We start from the raw sequence: 21,661 nt of genomic DNA, 5'->3' as shown, positions 1-21,661 counted from the left end.
CCCTTGCAGCGAGGAGCGGGTCTGCAGGTTTTGTCACACCGAGCTGCGGGACTGGAAGCCCGTAATGACTGAGGTCACAGGGGCCAAGGTGATGCCGGGTGGCTGCTGCGCAGATTGTGGTTGCACGAGCAGTACGATTTGGGGGGGGGGGGCGGCGTGGGAACATTGATCCGTTCATGCGCACCGAGGATGCTCGATATTCAGCGTTACTGTGCGTCTGATTTGGCGGGTGGGTTGGAGGCAATGCGAAGGGCTGCAGCGCAGCGTTTGCAAGGGACGCCGCCGCAGCCACACATTGTGGGGCGGGGCGGGTGCCTTGTGGCGGGCGCTGTGCTGCGACGCGGCTCTTGTCAATCTCCACTGAATAGAGATAGCCATTGGGCAGTCACATGTGGCGCCTATCCGACTGGCTAGCCCGACACCAAGCTGCAAAAGTTGGCAGGCACATGCCAAAAAGTATCCTCGACACTAACCGGGCCTGTCTCAGTCGCAGTTTCAAATCATGTCGCCCTCAAATTCAGGGTTTCAGGGTGTTGTGCACACACACGCACACACGCACGCACGCACGCATGCGCATGCGCACACGCACACACACGCACACACACGCACACACACAGCACACACACAACACAACAACACACACAACTCACGCAAGACACACAACAACACAACACACACCCCGTCGCGTCACCCCGCCAGGTGGTCACCCCCTACATGCGGGTGTCTTTCAACGGGAAAACGTACAAGGTGCAGGTGCAGCCCGGCCCAGAGGGCGCCGCCGCGTTTGAGCGCCAGATCCGCAGCCTCCTGCAGCTGCCAGAGACGATCGAGTTTGACGTCATCTTCCACTGCAGGGCGCCAGGGACGGGTGCGTCGCGCGGGCAGCGCCTGCCTGGTGTATGCATGAAGTGGCTTGACTGCTGCACCGCTTAGAGGTGTGTTTCGTGCAAATGCTGCTGCCGTGTTGTTGATATTGGCCCCAGGCATCCTGCTGTGTGTGGTGTACATTCTGCAAATGTTGCTGTGGGTGTTTTGTTGGCTCTGCGCCACATGCGCATGTGTGGGACGAATCTGGAGGGCTTCCGACAGGCGAAGCGGCTTGCAAAGGGTCAGCTAGGCCCCGAACCCTCCAGACGGCGTGCGCACGGGTGTTCGGTGGCAGGAACCAGGGGCCGACGATGCGGCTGGTTGTAGCGATCCCACTCTTACGCCTTCCCACCTGCACCATCTGCCCTGCATAACCAATGAACCCCGTCATCCCCCCCTGTGCCCCATGCCACGCCTGGGAAAAACACACCACGCTCCCTCCATGACCGACGCACCCCGCCACCCCCTTGAAAACACACACCCCACGCACCCCCCATGACGGCCGCACCCTGCCACCCTCTGCCGCCCCAGGCGACAAGCTGCAGCTCCAGGGGATAAATGCCTTTGACGCCGCCGTGCACTGCGCGTCCCTCAGCAACAAGCAGGGCGCTGGCGCCAAGGCCGGGGCCTCCGCCACGGCCGCGGCCGAGGGCGCGCAGCGCGGGCCCAAGAAGCCGACGTCGGCGTTCGGCAGGCTGCTGGCGGCGTTCGGCTGCAGGCTCGGCGGGGACGACGAGGCGGCGTAAGCGTCGCCTTGAGAGGCGCGCTGGAGAGGGCGAGGCGCCGCCGCACAAGCAACCCCCTCCGCCATTTGTCGCGGCTCGGGCCGCGGCTGCATCTGCCGCCGTAGGCCCGCAGCCGGATTGGCTGGGGAGGGGCCATAGGCGCCAATCCTGGCGTCTGCTTGCAGGCAATGTTGAGCACAGGCGTTGTGCGCGAAGAGGCTTTTCATGTGGAAATGCCAGAGTCCGATGCTGCTACGAATCGGGGCAGGCTGGTGCGGCAGCAGGGGTGCAGGCGGCGCTGCACAGAGCGCCGAGCCGCGGCGCGTGCGGCTGCCGTTGCTTTCCAGTCTCTCTTACCAATTGAACACGTTGGCGCACTCGACGAAAACGCTTCTTGCATCGCCGCTGCCATGAGCGCGGCGTGGCCGCGCACAGCGCTGCAACCCGCTGACGTGTCGCGGGCTCACCGCCGGCGCATGTGGGCGTGAGATACGGCATGCCCCAGCAAGCCCGCGAGGCCCATCGTGCCGCGAGCCCTTTGCCGGGCAGCAGCGTGTGGGGCCCGCGGCCCACGACGGCAGCGCACCTTCTTGCGCATGCACGCGCCTCGTCGCCCGTGCAGGCTGCACCCCACGGGCCTGCCATTGCGTAGGACCGGGGCTGTCGCTGGACCAGGCACGCGGCAGCGTTGCTCAATCATAAATGCAGCAAAGGCGCACGAGTGCGCCCACGACCTTTTGAAGACCACTCTTTTGCACCAGCGGCGGTGGCGCACGCGCTCTCCCCAGCTCACTTGCCCGCAGCAGAGTGGCGCATTTCAAAATGAACCCCTGCCGCCCGCCTTTCTACAACCCTGCCCTCACCCTTTTGTTGGTGCCTTTTGTTGCTGCGCACGGCCGTGCGGCTGTCGGGCCCACGCCCCAGCCGCGCCCACAGGCCAGCCAGCCTTGGTTGCGCGCCGCCTGCGCTGCGCGCCCCTCAATTGTACAGCCCCGCTGTCGGCGCTGCCGCGTTCCCGCGTTCTGGCACTCCTGCCGGCAACTGCAGCTTTTGGGCGCTTTGCCTGCCTTGAGGGCACCTACCCATGCTGCAGCCTTGTCGTGCGAGCAGCAGCCACTCAATTGCAAACATGACAACACCTGTAAATGACTGTTTTGTGATGTTTGTTGTCCCAGGTCTTGATGCTGCCTCCTGCAAAATCATTTTTGAGACAAAGAGCCTGTGACATCAAAGCTGAGGGGTTGGGTGCTCAACCACCACAGACAGAGGCTGCCTGCAGTCAAGAGTTGGGGGATAGACTGCTTGGCGACTGGCGTTCGGGCCAAAACTGCAATAATGGAACGAGGCTGGCACTTGCTGTGCTGGCCTGCGGTACGCAGCCCTTGCCTCATGCAGCATCGGTCAGCAGACCAAAACACCCTGTCCAAAGCTAAGCAGTCATAGCGCTGAACGCCTGGCCCCATTCAATGCCAGGATAAGCCCGAGATCCTTCCATTGTTACAAAATTCAGGAGGGGATTCCAACCTCCTCTTTTACACGAGTAAATCCCAGCCCGGTCAAATTTGCAAAGAACGGGAGTGCCTGTGCTCTAACATGTCAGTGCTTTGAAAAAACGAGGGTGGCTCACTGCGTGTGTGTATACTGCCCCGCCTGCACTGCAAAGCCCCTCAGAAAATCCAATCGCCAACACACATGCCGCCAATGAGTGACGGGGCTGCAAAACAGTAGTCAACTAAGGTGCAAACAATAGCACGACCCTAAGCCTAAGCGATGGAGGGGCAAACAAACTGTGAATGAGTGAAGTGCTCTGTCAAAAAGTGTCAAATTGTCAACAGCAGATGGCTAACAATGCCGTGGCACCCTATTGATGGGTAGGCAGGTGTGGCGCAGGCAACTTCTATTCAGACTGGAGTAAATTGCAAATCACCCCAAATCGACTCCTTCTCCAATAATGCCACCAAGGGCAGGACTGAGACTGTATTGCTGGTGTGCAGCACGGTCGTAGGGTTTGGGTGGTATGTAAAGAGGGCCTGGCTGTGGTTGTTTGTGCAATGGGAGGATCAAGGGCATCCGCAGGAGGGAAGCAGGCGGGCGCCCTAGGCGGCCGGGCTGGCTCAGCAGGTGGCCCCGTCGTTCGCGCCGTCCGTGGCACTGGAAGGGGGCATGTCGACGTCGGCGTCCCACGGCGCGGGCCCGACGGGCGCGGGCGGCGCCACTCCCATCAGTTCCTTCTGCACGTGCCTGTCAACCTGCGCGCGCGCATGTGTGGGTGTGAGTGATTGTTTGAGTTGTGAGATGAAGTTGTGAGATGGAGGCTGGAGAAGTGGCTGACAATTGAGTTGCTGCAGTTGTCAGCGGTTGGAGTTGATGCAGTTGACGGAGGTTGAGGTTGCTGCAGTTGATGGCGCCTTGCATGTTGCCAGGCTTTGGATGAGCAGTTGTGCGATGGCGATCCAAACATGAATTGTCACAGCTTTTGTAAGCCGCGCAGGATTGCTCAAAAGCTGAGATAACGCCACCCCCGACTAAAAACAGATGGAGCTTCCCCGTCTGCGTCAGGCAGCTCAAGGTGCGACATTGCCACCCACATGTTGGGGCAACGCGCGCACTCCAAAGGCCCCCGCATCCAAAACACATGATACGGTACCCATCCGCCCGGCCGCTCACCTGCATGCACTGCTGCAGGAACGTCTGAGACATCTGGCGCATCGCGGTGCCCATGCTGGCGAGCGGCGCCCTGCCCCAACCGCTCGCGCCCGCAACCGCGGCCGCCGCCCCGCCCTGCGGCCCCTCTGCGCCGCCGCCGCTGCCAGCGCCGCCGCCAACCACGAGTCCGCGGCCCAACTGCATCGCTGTGAGCACCGCCACCTTCCGGACTGCCGCCTGCCAGTCCAGCTCGGGCGAATAGATCGAGCCGCGGAGCTCCAAGGGCAGGACGTAGTCCGGCGGCAGTCCGCGGATCCCCGCGAGCGCGAGGGTCTGGGCTGGCAGTCCGATGCGCATCGACATGGCCTCTGTCGTCGTGTCCACCGAGCCCCAGACGCTGACGCGCACGCGGCCGCCTGGGCGGGAGGGCGGCAAAGGCATCAGCCAAAGGTCGCCCGGCAGGCTGCTGGCGCAGCCGGCGAAGGGCGGCCAACCATCTAGTGAGTGTGGGGGCCCTGCAGCCATTGACGTGGCGCCGTTTGGCGAGCAGGCAGTGGCTCAGCCCCGTCGAGCGTGCCTCGCCTGTGAATTGAACCGCAGCCAGCAACGAGCCCGCGTCTCCCCCGAGCCCCCCTTCCCTCCACCAAGTACGCACGCGCACACACACACACACACACACACACCCACACACACACACACACACGCACACACGCACGCACGCACACACAAACACACACACAAATCACGCATGTGCGCGCGCCCACGCGCACACTCCAGTGCACCCACCAAGCAGCATGTCCACGCGCCGCGTGCTGCAGCAGCCGTCGGCCCCGACCTCCACCTCCGTCAGCCCCATCCACGCCTCGAGCTGTCGCGGCCCCCCGACGCCAAACAGCCGGCCGCCCAGCCCGCCGCCGCCTGGACCGCCGAGGAGGCCCCCAAGCTTTAGTAATCTCGAGATCTGGTCGAGAAGCTTCCCCTCGCCGACCGCCAGGCGGACCGGCTCGACCCTCAAAGAGCCCGCAGAGCAGGGCAGCACGCCGCCGGCCGGCGCGAAGGAGAGCGAAAGGCGGCCGCCGTCTTTGACAGCGATGACGTCACTCAGGAGCGGGTTGAACTCGGCGAGGGTCATCCTGCGGGGAGGATGACATGATTTACTTGTTGTTGGTAAAACAATTGATAGGTACAACTATTCACTTTCACGAATCGGCGCTAACTGGTAATCAATACTGACTGGTATTATATAATGACTGACGATAGACTGTTTGTTAGGATTTTGTCAAAAAGGGCAAAGCACTAGACGGATGGGTGGGGGGCCTGCTTTATCACGGGGGTTCGAGGGAGGAGGGGGGAGTTCCCCGCCAGTGCACTGGCCCCTGGTCAGCGGCCAGTCCCTAGAAGCATTCTGGGACCAGGTGCAGCGGCGGCTCTGGCGCGATCAACCTGCAGGATCAACCTGCAGGATTAATTTGCAGCCTGAGGGGCGCGCCGGCCTTCAAGGGCGACACAGGCCTCCTCCCCCCCATCCCCCAGGCCCCCCCTCACCGGGCCAGCCCTGGCGTCAGCTCCGCGCGCGCCTGCACCGGCCGCTGCAGCAAGCAGCTCCACCCGTCGCCGGCGGTGCCAAAGAGGCCGCCGCCTGGGCGGGCCCACCCCCTGACATCCATCATCAAACGCTCACTGTCAAGCTGCAGCGCCACAGGAGAGCCCTCCACTGACCGCGTTGCGTGACGGCCCGCGGCTGGCAGAGCCTCCGCTGCTGCGACGCCGTCTGGTGCCTTGTCTCGGTGCTGCTGCTGCTGCTGCTGCTGCTGCTGCTGCTGCTGCTGCTGCTGCTGGCTTTCGTGTGGCGAGCAGCCCGCAACCTCGGACGCGTCGACCCAGCCCGCGTCGTCGCCCATCTCGTCGGCAAGCTCCCTGACCTCGGACGCGCCGACAGCCATCGTCGCGTGCACGTGATGCCCGATGGCCTCCCTGCACGTCGGTCGATCCGGCGAAAGCAGGAGAGTCTGCGCTTGTGCGCCAACAGCAGTGCCCCCAGCTGCGGTTGCAAACGTCGACCCACGACCGAGCGCTGAGGGGGCAGTTTCAGGTTCGCACGAGGCGCAGACAGCTGGACCCAAGGACACTACCATCACAACAAGCAAGATCACTCCTATGACCCTGGAGCCCCCGCTCGCCTGAGCTCCTGAGGCAGCAGCAGCCGCCCCTCGGACACCACCGCGTGCAACCTTGGACCACGCAGCTCGAGGCTGAACCCGCTGCTCGCGTTCGCCCGGGACAGCCGCCGCCGTAGCGCGCTGACGGTCCCCTGCTCTGGCGCGCCGCTGTCGCCTTCCCCTTTGTTGCCGCCCTCCGCGTCGCCGCCGGCCTCGAGCAAGGCCGCCGGCCCGCTGCTGACGCTCAAGCTGGCAGCGTCACCGCCAACTCGCTCGACCTGCGCCTCTGAAAGCGACGTTTCGGCGTCTCGCGGGGACGCGCTGCCGTTGCTGCGTGGCTGCTGGGTGGTGGCGGCGGGCGGCGGGGATAAGAGGCTCAGCAGCCGCGCCGCATAAGCATACTTCAGCAGCCTGTTGAACAGTGGGCGCGTTGGCGGGGGTCATGCGGGGACCGCCGCTGGCTTTGTGGTGGGCGAGCCAGCCAGGTTGGGGGGGCAGAAATGCTGCCTGCCCTGGCTTACGTGGTCGCACACTCGCACGAGATCGCGCACACTTGCACGCTCGCCACCCCCCCCCCACACACACACATATACACACTCTCAGCAACCTCGGAGCCGATAGCTTTGCTCATGACCAAGGGTCGCAGGAAGCCAACAGGCACGCGCAACACCCAGCGCTCGCCTCGGCGTGAGCCCGTCATCATCCAGCGTTGCATCGATCGACGGCTCCGCCACAGTCAGGGTGACGCGGCCGCCAAAGACGACCCGATGCATCGGCTCTGGCAAAAGGTTGCGTGGCAGACAAAGCTTGGAGCGGCCACGGGTGGCACTTGGCAAAGCGACGCCAGGCGGCGGGTGTTGGGCAAGGGCTGGCCATGCCCTCGGCGTTCCCACAGCCCCCCGCCAGGGGGGGTGTAAATCTGCTGCCTTTCCGATGCCCCTCGCCCCCCTGCTGCGCCGCACCCGCAGTGGAGATGCGGCCGACGGCCAGCAGCCGCCGGCCGCCGCCGCCGCCGCGCGCGTCCGTTCGGCCCTCCAACACCTCCAGGCCCTCCACGCTGAGAGGGGACACCCAGTCCGCGCGGATGCGCCGCACCCTCACATCGCCTGGGGTCGAGTGGCATGTCGACGGTGCGATTTGTCAGCGCGCGTGTAGTATGCATGGGGGGGGGTCAAGAGTCGCGGAGTCAGCGGGGGTGCATGCAGCGGCCCGGCCTGTGGTCTGCTGGGTGGGCCTGGGCGCGGCTCGCGCCGCATGGGTTGCAGGGTCAAAGGGCGCGACGTGCGAGGGGGGCCTCAACCGCCGCGGCGGTCTGGCGCGGCTCAGAGCGAGCGGGTTCTGCCGCGCCGCGGCGCTGCTGCGGCGCTGATCGAGCAGCCGCCACTCGAGGTGCTGGGAGGCCGTCACTTCACCCACCTGGGAGCACCCGGCTGGCGGCGGTGCAGAGGAGCCGCGTCCCTGCCTCGGTGGAGATGAGAGGCGGCACCGCCACCGCGAGGAGGCACACGGCCGCTGCAGCCTGCGCAACGGTCTGGATCGACGAGAGTATGCCTGCCACGCTGAGGCCTGCTGCGGCTCCGTCGCCAGCGGCCAACATCAGCATGCTGTTCCGACAGCGGCGCGGGAAGGGTGCGCGCGGCGGCGTGCTTATGGCGGCGATCGCCAGGGAGCGGCGCTGCACGTTGCGGTGGCCCAAGGCAATGCGCTCGCTATGGGCGTTGAAATGGCACGCCGCAGCCATTCATGCGACTGCTGCCGCGCTCTATATGCGAATTCAGCGAGATTTCAATGGGTCCGAGGCACGAACCGCAGCCCGAGGCTGTTCGGTATGAAGCAAAGTAATCAGCAAAAAGTGGATTTGATACAGAAACACTCAGACCTACCGGACAGTTCGAAACTTTCAAACGCGATCTCAGGTGACAAAGATTACTCAGCCGGAGCCTGTTTGAAGCTTTTAATTTGGTTCTGTCCACGAAGAAGGACTAGATTGTCCAGTTCTTGCTGAAGCCGTTGCGATCACCCGCACTGCACGGTCGTCCCCACAAGATCCCAGAAGCGCTGCGAACTGCATCACGGGTCGTTGCCTACGACCAGCAGAGAGCAATGCTTTCGAATAAACCAATGGCACAGTCCGCGGCGACTCCGCAGCTAGTGCAGCGGCTCCAGCGTGTGGCGCAACGACCACGACGGGCTGGTGGAAGCATCGCACTCCGGCCTCAGGCCGCGGCCGCCCTGGACATCAGCACTACCAGCACTAAGGTCAGGATCCTGCTGGCATGCCTGCCCATGTCCCAATGGGAGGTTACACAGAGGGCATGGGCTGCCGGTGGACTGGCCGGTGCGCCGTCACTGTGCCATGGCGCAACGCGAGCGTGTTGAGCTTGCGCGCCCTCAATCCCACCGGCTCAAACGACCACACCCACCAGGTCAGCATGAAAACGCTGCCCACCTGCCAGCTGGCCGTGTCCTGGTGAGCTCTTCCCGCGTACGCTGTGCACGCAGCACGGCAGTCAGGGGTGCCTGCCCTGCCCAGCCCATTCCTGGTGTGCCCCGCCCACTGATTCCTGCCCTGGCACGTTGTAACCCTCCTTTGACGGCATTGCAAAGGAATCGCAAAGTCAACTCACCCGGACAGCAACTATCAATGCCCTGCCCCAGGTACCCCATATTTGCGTACAATGCTGGCGACGGCGGCGGCAGCGGCGTGGTGGAGGACCTTGGGGGCGGCAGGCTGCAGCTGACGTTCGACCCTGACGGTGAGTTGACCGCCTTTGACCGTCTTTGACCGCTTTTGACCGCGGCGCGCGCGTGGCATGGCTGCACCAGACGTGCTCCGCGGCAAAGCCAGACGCCGCGCGTGATACCCGCGCAGCTGGTTGGCGCAGGAGCCGGCGCCTGCATGTCCAGCCGGCTTGTACGGCGAGCAGCAGCAGCAGCAGCAGCAGCAGCAGCAGCAGCAGCAGCAGCTCGCTGAACACACACGTACAGCGCGCTGCTGCTGTTTGTGTGTGTGTGTGTGTGTGTGTGTGTGTGTGTGTGTGTGTGTGTGTGTGTGTGTGTGTGTGTGCGCGCGCGCGCGCGCCAGCAGAACAATGTGTGTGTGCGCGTGCCAGCAGAACAAGGCGGGCTGCACATACGCGCGCGACCCGCCGGCACGACCCTCCCCGAATGTTGGTCACGACTCCCGTCCCCAGAGCTCAACATCCCGGCGCTCAACTGGCGGACGGCCTCCATATTCGGGGTGCCGATCCCCCCGCCCCTCAACATTGCCATCATCCCGCAGCGCTTCGAGGTGCGCTCACTTGAGGCTTTCCAAACGCGAACATCTTTGAGGGTTGTGGGGAAGGGGGCGAAGGCGGGACAAGGGGCGCAAAGCCTTCCGCCGTGCCGGCATCTCGCTGCCAAACAAGGGGTACCGCAGAGCGACGCCGGCGCTGTAATCCGGGCGCATCCGCGTCCCGTCTTGCAACGTGCCGCCCAACGCGCCCCTCACCTCGCCGCTGCTGCGTCTTTCAGGGCACGCTCGACACGAGCACCGGCATCATGGAGCTAAACTTCCTGGCGAGGTTCGAGTTCACTGCAGGTGCGCGCACACACACACACGCGCACACACACGCGCACACACACACACACACGCACACACACACACACATACACGCGCGCGCGCGCACGCACACGCGCACGCACAAACGCACGCTTCCGCCGCGTCACGCGTCAAGCGCCCTCGCGTTTTGCTGAATTGCTGCCGCGCGGCACGGGGTGGCGGGCGCCGTGCCCAGCGGCACCCCAGCCCCCCCGTCCCCCCTTGCACGAACTGGCGGAGTGTGGCACCGGGGCGCGCCCCACGCCAGGCCCCGACGCCGCCCTGAGCTCATGCTTTCAGCATACTCGCGTCTGAATCCAGCCCGCGGCCGCGGCACACTAAACGCATCAAAGCGCCAACTCTGCCCCCTCGACCTGCCCCAGCCTACTCCGCCGTGCCTTGACCCCCGCACCCTGCCCCTTTCCCGCGTGGCGCAGGCTCCCTCTACCGCGCGCCGCCGCTGATTGTCGAGACCGTGCTCACCACAGAGCACTCAGAGGGCGAGCTGCGCCGCGGCGACGGCAGGCGGCTCTCGCCGGGCGGCGGCGCGAGGTGGGCGGGCGCGCGGTGCGGGGCGGGGCGGGCCTGCCTAACTGCGGCACGCACATAGAAATTTCAGCCAGGACGCGGCGAAAGTGCAAAAGCTCACCTTGGAAGGATCAGAGGAGGAAGCATCAGAGCGCGGGCGCGGCTGATTGCGGCCTCGAAGCGCTTGCAGCCCCTGCTCAGTTGCGCCCTTGGGGCGTGCGCCAGCACATCAGACTTTTTGGGCTTCTGCTGGGCCTGTCCAGGGTGCTGTTTTGCTGCGCCGGCGCTGGTCCGCCCCTCTTGTAGCCGGAGCGTCTCCCGGGCCGCAGCTTCGACTCGCACGCCTCAGCAACCCGCGCGTCCGCCCACCTCCGCTGCTGCGTGCGCTGCTGGCTGGGGCCCAGGCTGGTGGGCGTCGCGCGCGTGCCGCGCGTGGACGACTCAATCGACTGGTGAGGCTGGCGGAGGGAGGGTCCGGGCTGGCAGTCAAGGGGGCAAGACCAGCCTGGCGCGGCAGGAAGAAGCATACACGCGAGGAGAGGCCAAGTCTGGATGGCTTCTCTAGATTGTAATCAAGGCATGCGGGCAGGCGCACATGCATGTCATTGCTTGGCTGGCTGTTCACTTGGTGCTGGCAGGATGCCAAGTTGCTCTGGCTGATCCGCCAACTTGTAATTGATGACATCACCCAGTGTCACCCGCACTGCCATTCACCCGCAACCATTTACCGTAGGTGGACGAACCTCTTCTTGTCGCTGCCCACTGACGCGCTGGCCGTGATGGATGCTGAGTTTGTCTTCGAGTGACTTCGGCCTCAACCAATCATGCAACATGGGGTGTGATCTGGGCGTTGGTGTGGCTGTCGCTGGGTGTCTGTCACTCCCGTTTGCCCAATCACCTTCCAGCGCATTTGGTGACTTGTCGAGTCGATTTTTCAGCAGCAGCTGCCCTCAGGGCAGGCTGACCACCACCCACCTTGCTGTGGCTGGTTATTTTCAGCTTTGGTGATCCGCTCAATGACTTGACTCCGGGCCCTGGCAGAAGCCTGCCATTCAAAAGCCAATGAGTCTATTCCAGCTCCCAGAGAACGAATCATTGCTCAGCTCTTGCCTATGTGCCTGCCCTGCGCGTGGCCGGTGGACGCACCCAGGGGCCCTGTCGTACACCTGTTGCTGCATGTTCACCCACGGCACGCTCCTGGCTACCCTGCTGGGGTTCTCTGACAAATCTGACTTGAGCTGTTGCTGGTGTCAGTCCAATCCAATGTGGTGGCGTTGGCTGTGTGTCGCCGCGGGCCTTCAAGCCGAGTGCGCCTTGAGGGCGCGTGCGAGTGAGCCGCATGCACTGCAGCGGATCACTGATGCCGGGGCCAGTGACAGCTCCCTGCCAAGGTGCGGTCACTGTGCGTTCGGATGTTTGCAGCTATTTGGCGGCCATGCGGTGACTTGCACGTGTGCGTGCAATTTTATCAACACACTTGGCACAGAGGGCGCTCAAATTGGCTCAAGATTTGGGCATCTGTAACAGAGTGTGTTACTGGCGCAGAGGCGACCTGGCGCTCCCCACTGCTTACAACTACACCAGCGATGCAGGAGTTGTATTGCTGCCACTTCTGATTCAATGCTGCGGGGTACTGCTCTTCATCGGTAATGGTTGCCAGGCTTTTGTGTCGGCAAAAGTGAATCTGCCTCCCCCCCTTGCCCCGGTTGCTTGATGTCATAAGGGTTTGCGCAGACGGGTCGGCTGCGGCATGCACTTGGTGACCAAAAAGTGCAAGGCTTTATTACAATTTGCCGAAACAGAGCAGGTATTGACCGAAGTGGCTGCTGCGAGCCTGCAATGTTGGGAGAGACATGTACTCCGCCACGGGCGAAAGGTGCGGCCGGCGTGCAAGGTGCAGCCAGGCGGCGGAGTAAGGGGAGCGACCCACCTCGGAGGGTTGACGAACCATTCAGGTACAAGCATCACACACTGGCAGAAGGCCTGGGCGGATGCTGTGCTGGGCCTGGTGAAGGGAAGCCGCAAGCATGAGAAGCCGTCCTGAAGGGCTCGTGCGGGCCAACATGGCCACTGCGCGCGCCTTGTTTGGCCGCTGTCACCTCGGGCATCATGTCCGGAGTGACCGCGCATCATATGATTTTGTTCTCTTCACCCGTTGTGTGTCGGCATAAAGTTTGCAGCTCAGCTTTCGCTGTATTCACGCCAACATGAGGGCGGATGCCGGCTGCGTGGGGCCCCAGAACCATTCGAGCGACGCCGTTGAGGCGTGTCGCGACGTGCTCACGAGGGCGCCGCAACAGGCGGCAGCTCAGCTGCTGTCATACAATCAGGCCGTCTCGCGCCGCACCGCGGCATGCAAGGACGACTGACAATGCTGGTGTGATGCAGAGTTTTGAAGGCCAGACCCAGAGAGTTGACCGCGGTCAAACGAGGGTGAATCACCCATGCAGGTGACCTCGTGCAATGCATTGGCAAAAGCAGCCGAAGTGGGAAGGCTGCAAAGGACCTGTCGCTGGCTGCTTATATGGATGCGTGCATTGTTGGTGCTGACGCGCAGGCAGGCGCCATCTGGCGCGCGCGGCGCCACGGGAGAGTGACGTTGCCCAAACAAAACTGGGCTGTTTGAAGGCGGGTGAGTGTGCGAAAGTGTATTGTGGGGTGCACCCTGCAAGCCTCGCCAACACAGGCAGTGGCAGTAGGGCGTTGGGCAGCATGGGTCCTTGTACCTAGACTATGATTGAAGTGTATTGTGGAATCTGGATTGGAAAGTTGCGTTCAAATGACAGCGCTTCGCTCCCCTCTGCACGGGGCGCGGTGGCGGCCATCCCTCCAGCCGAGCGGCCGCCGGCGCTGCAGCAAGTGGGGACCTTGGGATGTGCATCTGGTGGGGCCCGGCACATCGCGCAGTGCCGCTCGCGCGCTGGCCGCCGCATGTGAGGGGCGGCATGGCCATCCCGACTGGCCATCCCGCTGCTCACTGCGAGGGGCAGAGCCGCGCGGGCCGGCCGGGCCGCGAGCCGCGGGCCTAGTCGTACCCGCGAGAGCCGCCGCGGCTCGACTTGCTGCCGACCCCGCCGCGGTTGAACCCGCTGCGGCTGTTGCCTGCGGGGGCGACGAAGCTGCCGCCCCCCAAGAGGCCACCGAGGCCGGAGCACTGCTGCTGCTGGTTCGAGGAGGGCTGCTCTGTGTCGTACTTGCTGATTCCGACCTGTGGGGTTTCAGGGACACGATTGGAGGGAGCCTTGATGTCTTGCGCTTGCAGGCTTGACACATTCTTGCATGATAGCATGCTGCACCTACGCAAAGCCTAGGTAACTAGCAGCGATAGATGCATTCAGCCCCAGTGTGTGTGCCACTGCGCCAGCTGACAGCGCGGCAGCCGCTCGCCTCCCAACTTACCGTCCACGGCACCATAGGGCGGCCAGTGATGGCGTGGATGATGCAGGAACCCGCATAGATGTTGCGAATGATAGGGTGGATCGGCGAAACAGGGATGTCGCTGAAGGGGCTGGGCGGCAGCGGGTAGGCTCCGTTGTTGACATCAACACCGGTGATGTTGAAACCATTCAAGAACCAGAACCTGCGTGGATTGGGACGGTCAGCAAAGGTGTGGACGTTGTGAATCCTCTGCCCAGGTCAAACATATGGCAGGAACAGGGTGCGTGTTGCCAACCCGCATGAGCTTGCACATGCCAGTGCCGCGTGCAAATCCAACTTGAACGCCGTTTGAAGTGAGTTGAAGGACACATCCCCTGAAACCCAGCGAGGCAGGCCAAGCCGCGCACCAATTACGGTAGCCGTAAGCAACTTCCGTCTTCCCGTCAGCCGCATAGCTGCGCGCAGCGGTGGCGAGGGGGAGCAGCGGGCCGTGAAGGCGGGCGGAGACAGGCAGCAGCATGGGCGTCGGGCCGCGCGCGAACGTGTGCATGTGTATCACATCCTGAGGAGAGGGCGGGGGCTCACTCTAGGTAGGCGGGCTCTTGGGTCCGCTTGATGACTGATCCATCAGGCCGCTTGTCGTACCACGTGCCAGCCCTCAGCTCAGTGAACGCCTGCGGTCCGAGCGAGGCGGCCGGGGGCGTAAGCAAAGGGCCGGCTTGAATCACACAACCGTGCATGGCGTGGCGTGGGCGTAGTTGGGTGCTGCGCGGCAGGTCAGGGGTGGGTGGCACGGGCGTGCATGCTTCGGGCGGCACTGAGGCGGTGCCTACAACCAACAAGCCACCGGCAAGGGGCACTGAACTCACCGAATAGCCCATCATGTTTTTGACGGTGTCAGCGTAGCCCGTGTAGATATGGTACTGCAGGAGAAACCGCAAAGCGCCGAGAGGACGCACGTGTGAGTGGTGCCATAGGGCGGGGGGCAAAGCATCCCCCCAAATCAGCCAAGCACCATCAATATGGGTCGCCCCCTTGCTCGGCGCAGGCCTGTTAACGAGCAATGCGCATGTGGCACTGTAGGCCTCCACAACCCCCACTTTTGACCACCCCTTGCTACACAGCACACTCACTCCACACATCACACAAACACATACACACACCACAATACAACAACAAACGCGACCCACCGCCATGATGCGTTTCCTCAGCGCGGCATCGTCCTTGATGCTGTTTGTGCCGACATACCACGACCACGAGCACGAGTCAAACGGCAGCAGGGCCTCCCAGGCCAGATCCACAGGCAGCAGCAAGGTGCACTCTTTCTTGCTGAAAAGGCCTCGCAACGGCTTGAGGTATTGGGTCTGGCGGAGAGTTGTGTGCGGACGGAGGCAGACGTGGGTCCAACAGGGCACCCTGGAGTGTCTGTAAGGTGGCTGCTAAGACTCACAACCCGGGGGCCGTCTTGGACGGGCACAAGCACGGGCACGGGAGGGGTGCATGGGGCGCGCAGGGCACACACGCACAAGGTTTGCATGACAAGTGTGGGTGGGGTTCAGGACTGCACGTGAGCGTGAGTCTAGTCGTATGGCCCAGCACATGCGCCACCAAGCGGCCCTGTTTAATGCTCACCACGTACGTGAGCTCGGGAAGGGCAGCAAGCGCCTGCCAAGAGCGAGAGGGGGACAGGGGCAAATGTGCGGTCAGGGCAAAAGTCGGGGTCGAGGCTCGAGGTGTTGTCTGTGGCTGGGCGCCCCCGTGGCCCTGGCTGCTGTAGCTACGACGCGCCTGACCCACGGCCTGGCGGGGGCCGCCAGACAGTAATCTGTAGGTGCCTGGGCCGCACATGCGGCGCAGTGCCGCCGGCAGAGCGGCATACAAGAACCCAGGGGCACAGGGCCAGCAGCACCCATGTCTGTAGGCGGTTCGTCCCCTCACCGCGTCAACGCTCAAATAGGTGTTGAGCGGCATCAGCACTGTGTCGACGGCATAGACAACCACTGAGAGGTCGAGGCCGAAACTTCGGACGGCTGAGATGGGGGTAGAACAAGGCGTACAGAGGGGGGTGAGTGTTCAGGTACATCAGGTTGTGTGCTGGCGTGTGCTGATGTGTACGTGTGAGCTTCCTATGCGTGACTGCAGGCCTTGCAGATAAGATGGGCTAGGCTGGGCTGGGCTGGGTTGATTGCGTGTCAGCCCTTTGAAGTTGGATGCGAAGGTTTCATGCATCCATGCATTGTCAAGATGCTCGCCGCGCGGGTATGAAGGGCACCCCCGCAGCTGATTGGCGGCCGGCATGGGCCAAAGAAGCGGCCTCCTTCTGCTTGTGGCCTGGCGTTTCCCCGCCCTCTTCGCCCTCACTTGGGGCCGCGTCCAGCATGACTGGCTGCAGCTGGTTCAGGGTCTTAGAGAGGCCCCCGAGGACGCCCAAGGTAAGAGGGGACAGGCTGGTGACAGTGAGCTCCAAGGCCCCGCCCTTGAGGTCCTTGTAGGTGTAGGTGCCAGTTCTGTTGAAGGCCGACGACACGTCAAGCGCCACACCTGCAAGCCGTCGCGGCGAGCGCCGGACGAGGTGTTAGCAGTGGCAATTGGCAATGGCGAGCCGCGGCAAGCAGCGGCGCCTGCGAGCAGGGGTGGTGGGATCAGCTCCCCTGCCAGCAATGCGTGTACAGCTGGCAGCTGGTGAGCACGACGCTGGCCAAGCCAAGGTCGCGTTCGCGCACCTCCGCTTGACGTAACCGGCACTGTGTGGTGGCTCAGCACGTTCCGCAGCAGCTGGTCAAACCTCTTCGTCTTCAGGAACGCTTTTGAGTTTCCCGCCTTGAGGGCCTTGGCAAACTTGTCCAAGGCCGAATTGGTCGGGCAGAACTGGGGAGGAGGACATTCGGGGCCATGAGCAGGGGGCCAGCGCGGCGAGCAGGTGTCTGATCCAGCCCCTTGCGGTTGATGTGCGCTGGTGCAACATCTGCATACCGTGGCTTGCCGTCCCCCTCCCCTTCCCCCAGCTGCTAGTTGTTTGCGAGGGAGCACTGCGTCCGGATCCGCAGTGCAGCACCGCAGGTGGCCGCTGCGCACTCACCACCGCGCCATTCAATGAAAGGCCTTGGTACACGCCGTCGCTTTGGGACAAGGTCTGCAGCAGTTCCTGGCACCTTGTAATTGACAGGTCGGGCGCCGCGGCAGCCGCGACGCCTGCAGCAAAGGCAGCGTTTTGTCGGCCGAGCACAAGGGGGGGAGGGGGTGTTCAGCGTGTGCATCAGCATTCATGAGCCTCCAAGAGCCAGGATGTGGCGTAGCCGCGCTGCACCCGTGGAGTTTCAGTGCGTTTGGGCGGCGCGAATGGTTGCCGCAACCCAGAGCCGGACATGACCGCGCACGGGGCGGCGGTGGCCAAGTCCAGGCCGCGCGCCGCCGCGCGCAGCCCCACTCGCCATGCTCGATTGACCGAAACTCAACGCTTGAGCGTCCATCGACGTCTCTCACCCGCGTGCACGAGGAGGAGCCCGAGCACGGTCACCAGCGCCAGCTCCCAACGGGGTGCGCACCCCATTCTCGCAGGGCTTTTTATCGCGTCGAACAACCTTGTCGACACGTCTGAGAAGGCTTGGCTCGGCTTCGGGTCCCAGCGCGGCGCTGCGATCTTTGCTGTGAGCTGGCCTCAGCGCTCCAGAGTCGGGTGACACGGAGCCGAAAGGTCCGTTTTACACACCTTAACTCAAATGCAATGTACAGCGGGCGTGTGGCACAGCATTCGCAGCGGCACTCCCGGCTTCAAGTGTTCAAGGCGCACTTCTCGCGGTGAGCCATACTAATCCTTCAGGAACAGACGCCCGGAACCTCGCGCTTGCAGTGCCACTGAGAGGCCACGGTGCAAGCAGAGACTTCCTGGATGTTATCATGCATAATTCTGGCTGCCATGCAAGCTGACTAGGCCAGGTCTGGATGCGGGTCACTGGGTGTGTGCGGGACAGGGTCTGGAAATCGACTCATACCCGGACAGCCTAGACTGCGATCGCACTAGCGCTTTGACCAAGTGTCAAGGCTAGATAATGTGTGCGCGGTGTCATTCACAAGGCACCCGAGCTGACTTCAGCTGGTGCCATGGTGTCGTGGTGCACCTGGCGTACTTTTTGCTGACGCCAACGGGCTGCAGTTTCTCACCCCCATGTTCTGTGCCAAGAGTCCCCATAAATGCATCTCTATGCTTCAGCAACCACTTCTTCACTCTCGAAAGTGCTCCACCCTCACATGCATGCGGTGCAGCAGTTGGCGCACACAGTGGGAACTGCAAAGCAAGCCCGGTCTGTTGACGACCGACTTTTGTGCCTGTGTATGCACCCCATGGCTGTTCCGTGCATGGTCAGGAAGTAATCTGACTACACCGAACGGAAGGCCGCCTACGGGGGCACAGCTACAGCAACACACATATCAGAAGAAGAATTCCACAGGATCTTCCCTTTAGTGCGTGGGAACGATAACACCGAAACCACACTGTGGACAGCCCACTGAAGGTGGACAAGCGCCTCTGGGCTGCCTCTGGCTTGATGGCCGGGCATGCGCGCTCATGGCCCAGGGGAATGGGTGGAGGGGGCCGCACTGAAATTGAGGGGCCCCCTCAGCCCGGGCCAGGCCATAAGGTACGCCGGGACGGGAGCTGGGTCTAATCCCATCCCATGTACACTAATGGTGCTCGCTTGACTGACTGGTGTCGCAGCCTAAGGGCCTGGTGGTGCCCCCGGCTCGCCGCGTGTGTGCGACATTCGTTAGCCTGCCACAGGGCATGTGGATGCGTGCCCCGCTGCACAGCAGCCCGCGCGCGCCAACGGCTGGGCACCTCATCACCATCCTGTGATGTAAAGCTGAAATTGTTTGGCACTGTGTCGCAACAGCGAAAAAGTCCATTCTAATAAAAACGATATATTCAGGGCTTGCAGCAACAATCTCACCCCACACGTGCAATGCAGGCCCTGACATGCATGTGCAAAGTGTGCATTATCACTGGCTACCTTCCAGGCTCTTGCAACTGCTGTGGGACAGCTTATTATTCACACCATTTGCGTAGCTCAAGCCCAGCATGCTCCTCTTTGGCCCACGCGTGTTTTTGCCCCGGAAATCCAGGCGCCCACACGCGCCACTACCGTGGCGCGGCCACGCTAGCGCGCTGTCCACAGGCACGGCAGCGCGCACCAAATTTGCTGCAGCTGCAGCTGTCACACGCAATGGGCGCCGGTGTGCAGCGGGTGCCGGGCACGGACTGAGGCCACGCAACCCGATGCATTCCAGCCATGACTGATTGGGGACCCAACTTGATTGCGTGGTCAATCCGATATGAACGGGGAGGATTCTTGATCTTTTACCTTCAAGCCTGACAATGCCAGACCTTTCCTGGTCCAGCCGAGTAGTCGCTCCCCTGTGCATGCGCAGTTCAGTGCGACTGTTGAGTCTGGCTGAGCACTGCACTACTGCAGCACAGCAAGCTTGGGACGTTGATTCCATGCATGCCCGACGGCGCACCTTCAGAGGCCACTGGTAGAAGGTTAACAAGTGCGCCGATATCAGACGGCGGGCCCTTCAAAAGGTGTGATGTCTGCGTTTAGAGCGGTCTGCGTTTAAAGTGAGCGCCGCCGCCCCGGGGCGGCAAGTCGCACCACCTGGCTTGACGCTGCCAGTGTTGCAGTTGTTTGGGAATCGGCCGCTGCCGGGCGTGGATGGGAATGGGCAGGGAAGGTAACAGGTCGTGCGGGGCAGGGACGTGGCTCATACAGCGGGCGCAGCCAGAGGGAATGCGAAAGGGGGGGCGTGCATCCAGGTGCACCATCAATCCAGCTGGCGAGCAGCTGCTGCCCGTTGCCTGTGTCCTTGGATCAAGCATGCATGTACGTTGGTGCCACCAAGCAGAAGCTGTCTAATACGTGTCATCTGCCGTCCCTTGTGCACCCTTCTCGCTCGAGGCAGTGCAACTCTTTGAAGACCGTCCATTAGGGGACGCGCCAGAGAACAGCGGAGTAGCTTGAACCACCCAACAAAATTTGGCTGGGGGACAAGGATGAGCTACGCGTAAGCAGAGGGGCATGGGCTTTCTGTTGCAGGCTTGCAGCACATTCACCAGGCTGTCTCGCATGCACCTCGCAGGTACCTGTTCAAGTACATCATCATAGGGGACACAGGTGCGCGCGAGCTCGCGATGAGAGGCAAGGCGAGGACGTTGCACGGCGACAGCACCTCCTCCAGGTGCACCCGGAAGTCGGGGCATCCTCATCCTTGCTGAGCGCTGCAACCGGGCCTTGAACGCGCTTTTCGCAGGCGTGGGCAAGTCATGCCTCCTGCTGCAGTTCACAGACAAGCGCTTTCAGCCGGTGCACGACCTCACGATCGGCGTCGAGTTCGGCGCGCGCATGATCAACATCGACCAGAAGCAAATCAAGCTGCAGATCTGGGACACGGTGCGCATGACAATGACTCTCTGTTGCTAGCATCGCGAGGCCGTGGCCTGCAGGACACCAGGCGCAGTGATGGGCCAGAGGAGCAGCCCTGGCGCACAAGCGGCAACAACGCAGCCCCATGCGGGGCGTGCGCTGGCTTGTCATTGAAGCGGCTCTCTCAAACCGGCAAGCTGCATGCAGCACAGGTTTTATGTTTGTCTCTGCTGGCATCACAGGGGGCCGAAAAGCAGCCCGCGCCGCTCCAGCAGGGCGCCATGCCCCCTGCTGATGATGCGGCGGCCAGCGCCTCTCGCGGCTCACCGCGCACGCCCTCGCCTGCCATCGCTGCCCTTAATCCCAACAGGCGGGCCAGGAGTCGTTCCGGTCCATTACGCGGTCATACTACCGGGGAGCTGCGGGCGCGCTGCTGGTGTATGACATCACGCGGTGAGCGGACGGCAGCGACGGGGCAGCTCTGGCAGCCGGCGCCACTGGAGAGCGGGTCTGTGGCGTCTTGCGCTGTTTGTGGAGCTGCCGTCCACTGGCGCAGCAGCGCAGCCACGCAGCCGCGCAGCCGTGCCCGAGTCGGGGACGGGCGCGTCGCAGTTTGCAACCGCGCGCCGGCGCCGTGGGAGTGGAGACTGGTTGAAAACGTCCGCAAGGCGGTGGCGGGCGCTGCTGCTGTTGGCGTGCGCGCTCGCACGCGAATCGTGCGGCAGAGGCACCGTTTCGGCTAAAGGCCAGTATCAAAGTGGATGCGCCTGGCTCGCAAACTGTCGAAATGCGGGCAATGGAAAGAACACTTGTACGAGCATGCAACACGGGCCTGCGGCTGGAGCGTCCCCGAACGCGCCGGGCCCCTCAGCCCGCCTCTCACCAGGCGCCCCGCGCACGCCCCTCGGACCGCGCGCCAGGCGGGAGACATTCAACCATCTGGCCAGCTGGCTGGAGGACGCGCGGCAGCACGCCAACCCCAACATGACCATAATGCTCATCGGCAACAAGAGCGACCTCTCGGTGAGGCGCGGGCGCGTCACCACTTAGCGCGCAGCATCTTGCAGCGACAGCGCACTGGGCACCACAACCCATAAGACACGCCCCGGCGCAACGGGTCCGCTTCGCCACGGCGGCAGCGCCGCACGTTGCGCGACAGTGCGCCCCCGACTGCGGCACGGCACCAGCTGCGGCTCTCCAGGCTGCCCATGTGCGTGACGCCGCCCACCTCCGCAATTTCGTCCCTTGTCTCAGCACCGTCGCGCGGTGTCGACCGAGGAGGGGGAGCAGTTTGCCAAGGAGCACGGGCTCATATTCCTGGAGACGTCGGCCCGGACTGCGCACAATGTGGAGGAGGTG

At 63.2% G+C, this 21,661-nt stretch overlaps 5 protein-coding genes across 5 annotated transcripts; 3 read left to right on the top strand and 2 right to left on the bottom strand.

The window, feature by feature from the left end:
• Positions 1-714: 714 nt before the first annotated feature.
• Positions 715-1,613, top strand: MNEG_4852 (hypothetical protein; the record flags this gene model as incomplete). Its single annotated transcript, XM_014046676.1, has 2 exons — positions 715-868; positions 1,399-1,613. The coding sequence occupies 2 exons, from the start codon at positions 715-717 to the stop codon at positions 1,611-1,613; spliced, it is 369 nt and encodes a 122-aa protein (XP_013902130.1).
• A 2,093-nt stretch (positions 1,614-3,706) lies between these two features.
• On the bottom strand, positions 3,707-6,181 carry MNEG_4851 (hypothetical protein; the record flags this gene model as incomplete). The annotated part of the gene is made up of 4 exons (XM_014046675.1): positions 3,707-3,841; positions 4,260-4,654; positions 5,025-5,156; positions 5,920-6,181. 4 exons carry the CDS (start codon positions 6,179-6,181, stop codon positions 3,707-3,709), a joined length of 924 nt encoding a protein of 307 aa, XP_013902129.1.
• Positions 6,182-8,518: 2,337 nt separating this feature from the next.
• MNEG_4850 (hypothetical protein) lies at positions 8,519-11,314 on the top strand (the record flags this gene model as incomplete). The annotated part of the gene is made up of 9 exons (XM_014046674.1): positions 8,519-8,656; positions 8,824-8,867; positions 9,056-9,153; positions 9,305-9,379; positions 9,592-9,689; positions 9,914-9,980; positions 10,418-10,532; positions 10,913-10,960; positions 11,242-11,314. The coding sequence occupies 9 exons, from the start codon at positions 8,519-8,521 to the stop codon at positions 11,312-11,314; spliced, it is 756 nt and encodes a 251-aa protein (XP_013902128.1).
• Positions 11,315-13,533: 2,219 nt separating this feature from the next.
• Positions 13,534-17,436, bottom strand: MNEG_4849 (hypothetical protein; the record flags this gene model as incomplete). Its single annotated transcript, XM_014046673.1, has 12 exons — positions 13,534-13,716; positions 13,908-14,088; positions 14,294-14,341; positions 14,472-14,560; positions 14,756-14,809; positions 15,077-15,250; positions 15,519-15,551; positions 15,825-15,916; positions 16,248-16,427; positions 16,610-16,754; positions 16,966-17,078; positions 17,370-17,436. The coding sequence occupies 12 exons, from the start codon at positions 17,434-17,436 to the stop codon at positions 13,534-13,536; spliced, it is 1,359 nt and encodes a 452-aa protein (XP_013902127.1).
• A 2,233-nt stretch (positions 17,437-19,669) lies between these two features.
• MNEG_4848 (Small GTPase) lies at positions 19,670-21,352 on the top strand (the record flags this gene model as incomplete). The annotated part of the gene is made up of 5 exons (XM_014046672.1): positions 19,670-19,695; positions 20,019-20,053; positions 20,190-20,329; positions 20,673-20,755; positions 21,223-21,352. 5 exons carry the CDS (start codon positions 19,670-19,672, stop codon positions 21,350-21,352), a joined length of 414 nt encoding a protein of 137 aa, XP_013902126.1.
• Positions 21,353-21,661: the final 309 nt, after the last annotated feature.

Source organism: Monoraphidium neglectum, assembly GCF_000611645.1.
Source record: "Monoraphidium neglectum strain SAG 48.87 unplaced genomic scaffold scaffold00694, whole genome shotgun sequence".
NCBI lineage: Eukaryota > Viridiplantae > Chlorophyta > Chlorophyceae > Sphaeropleales > Selenastraceae > Monoraphidium > Monoraphidium neglectum.
The sequence above is the reverse complement of the archived record's forward strand: the minus strand, read 5'-3'. Positions and strand labels throughout refer to the sequence as shown.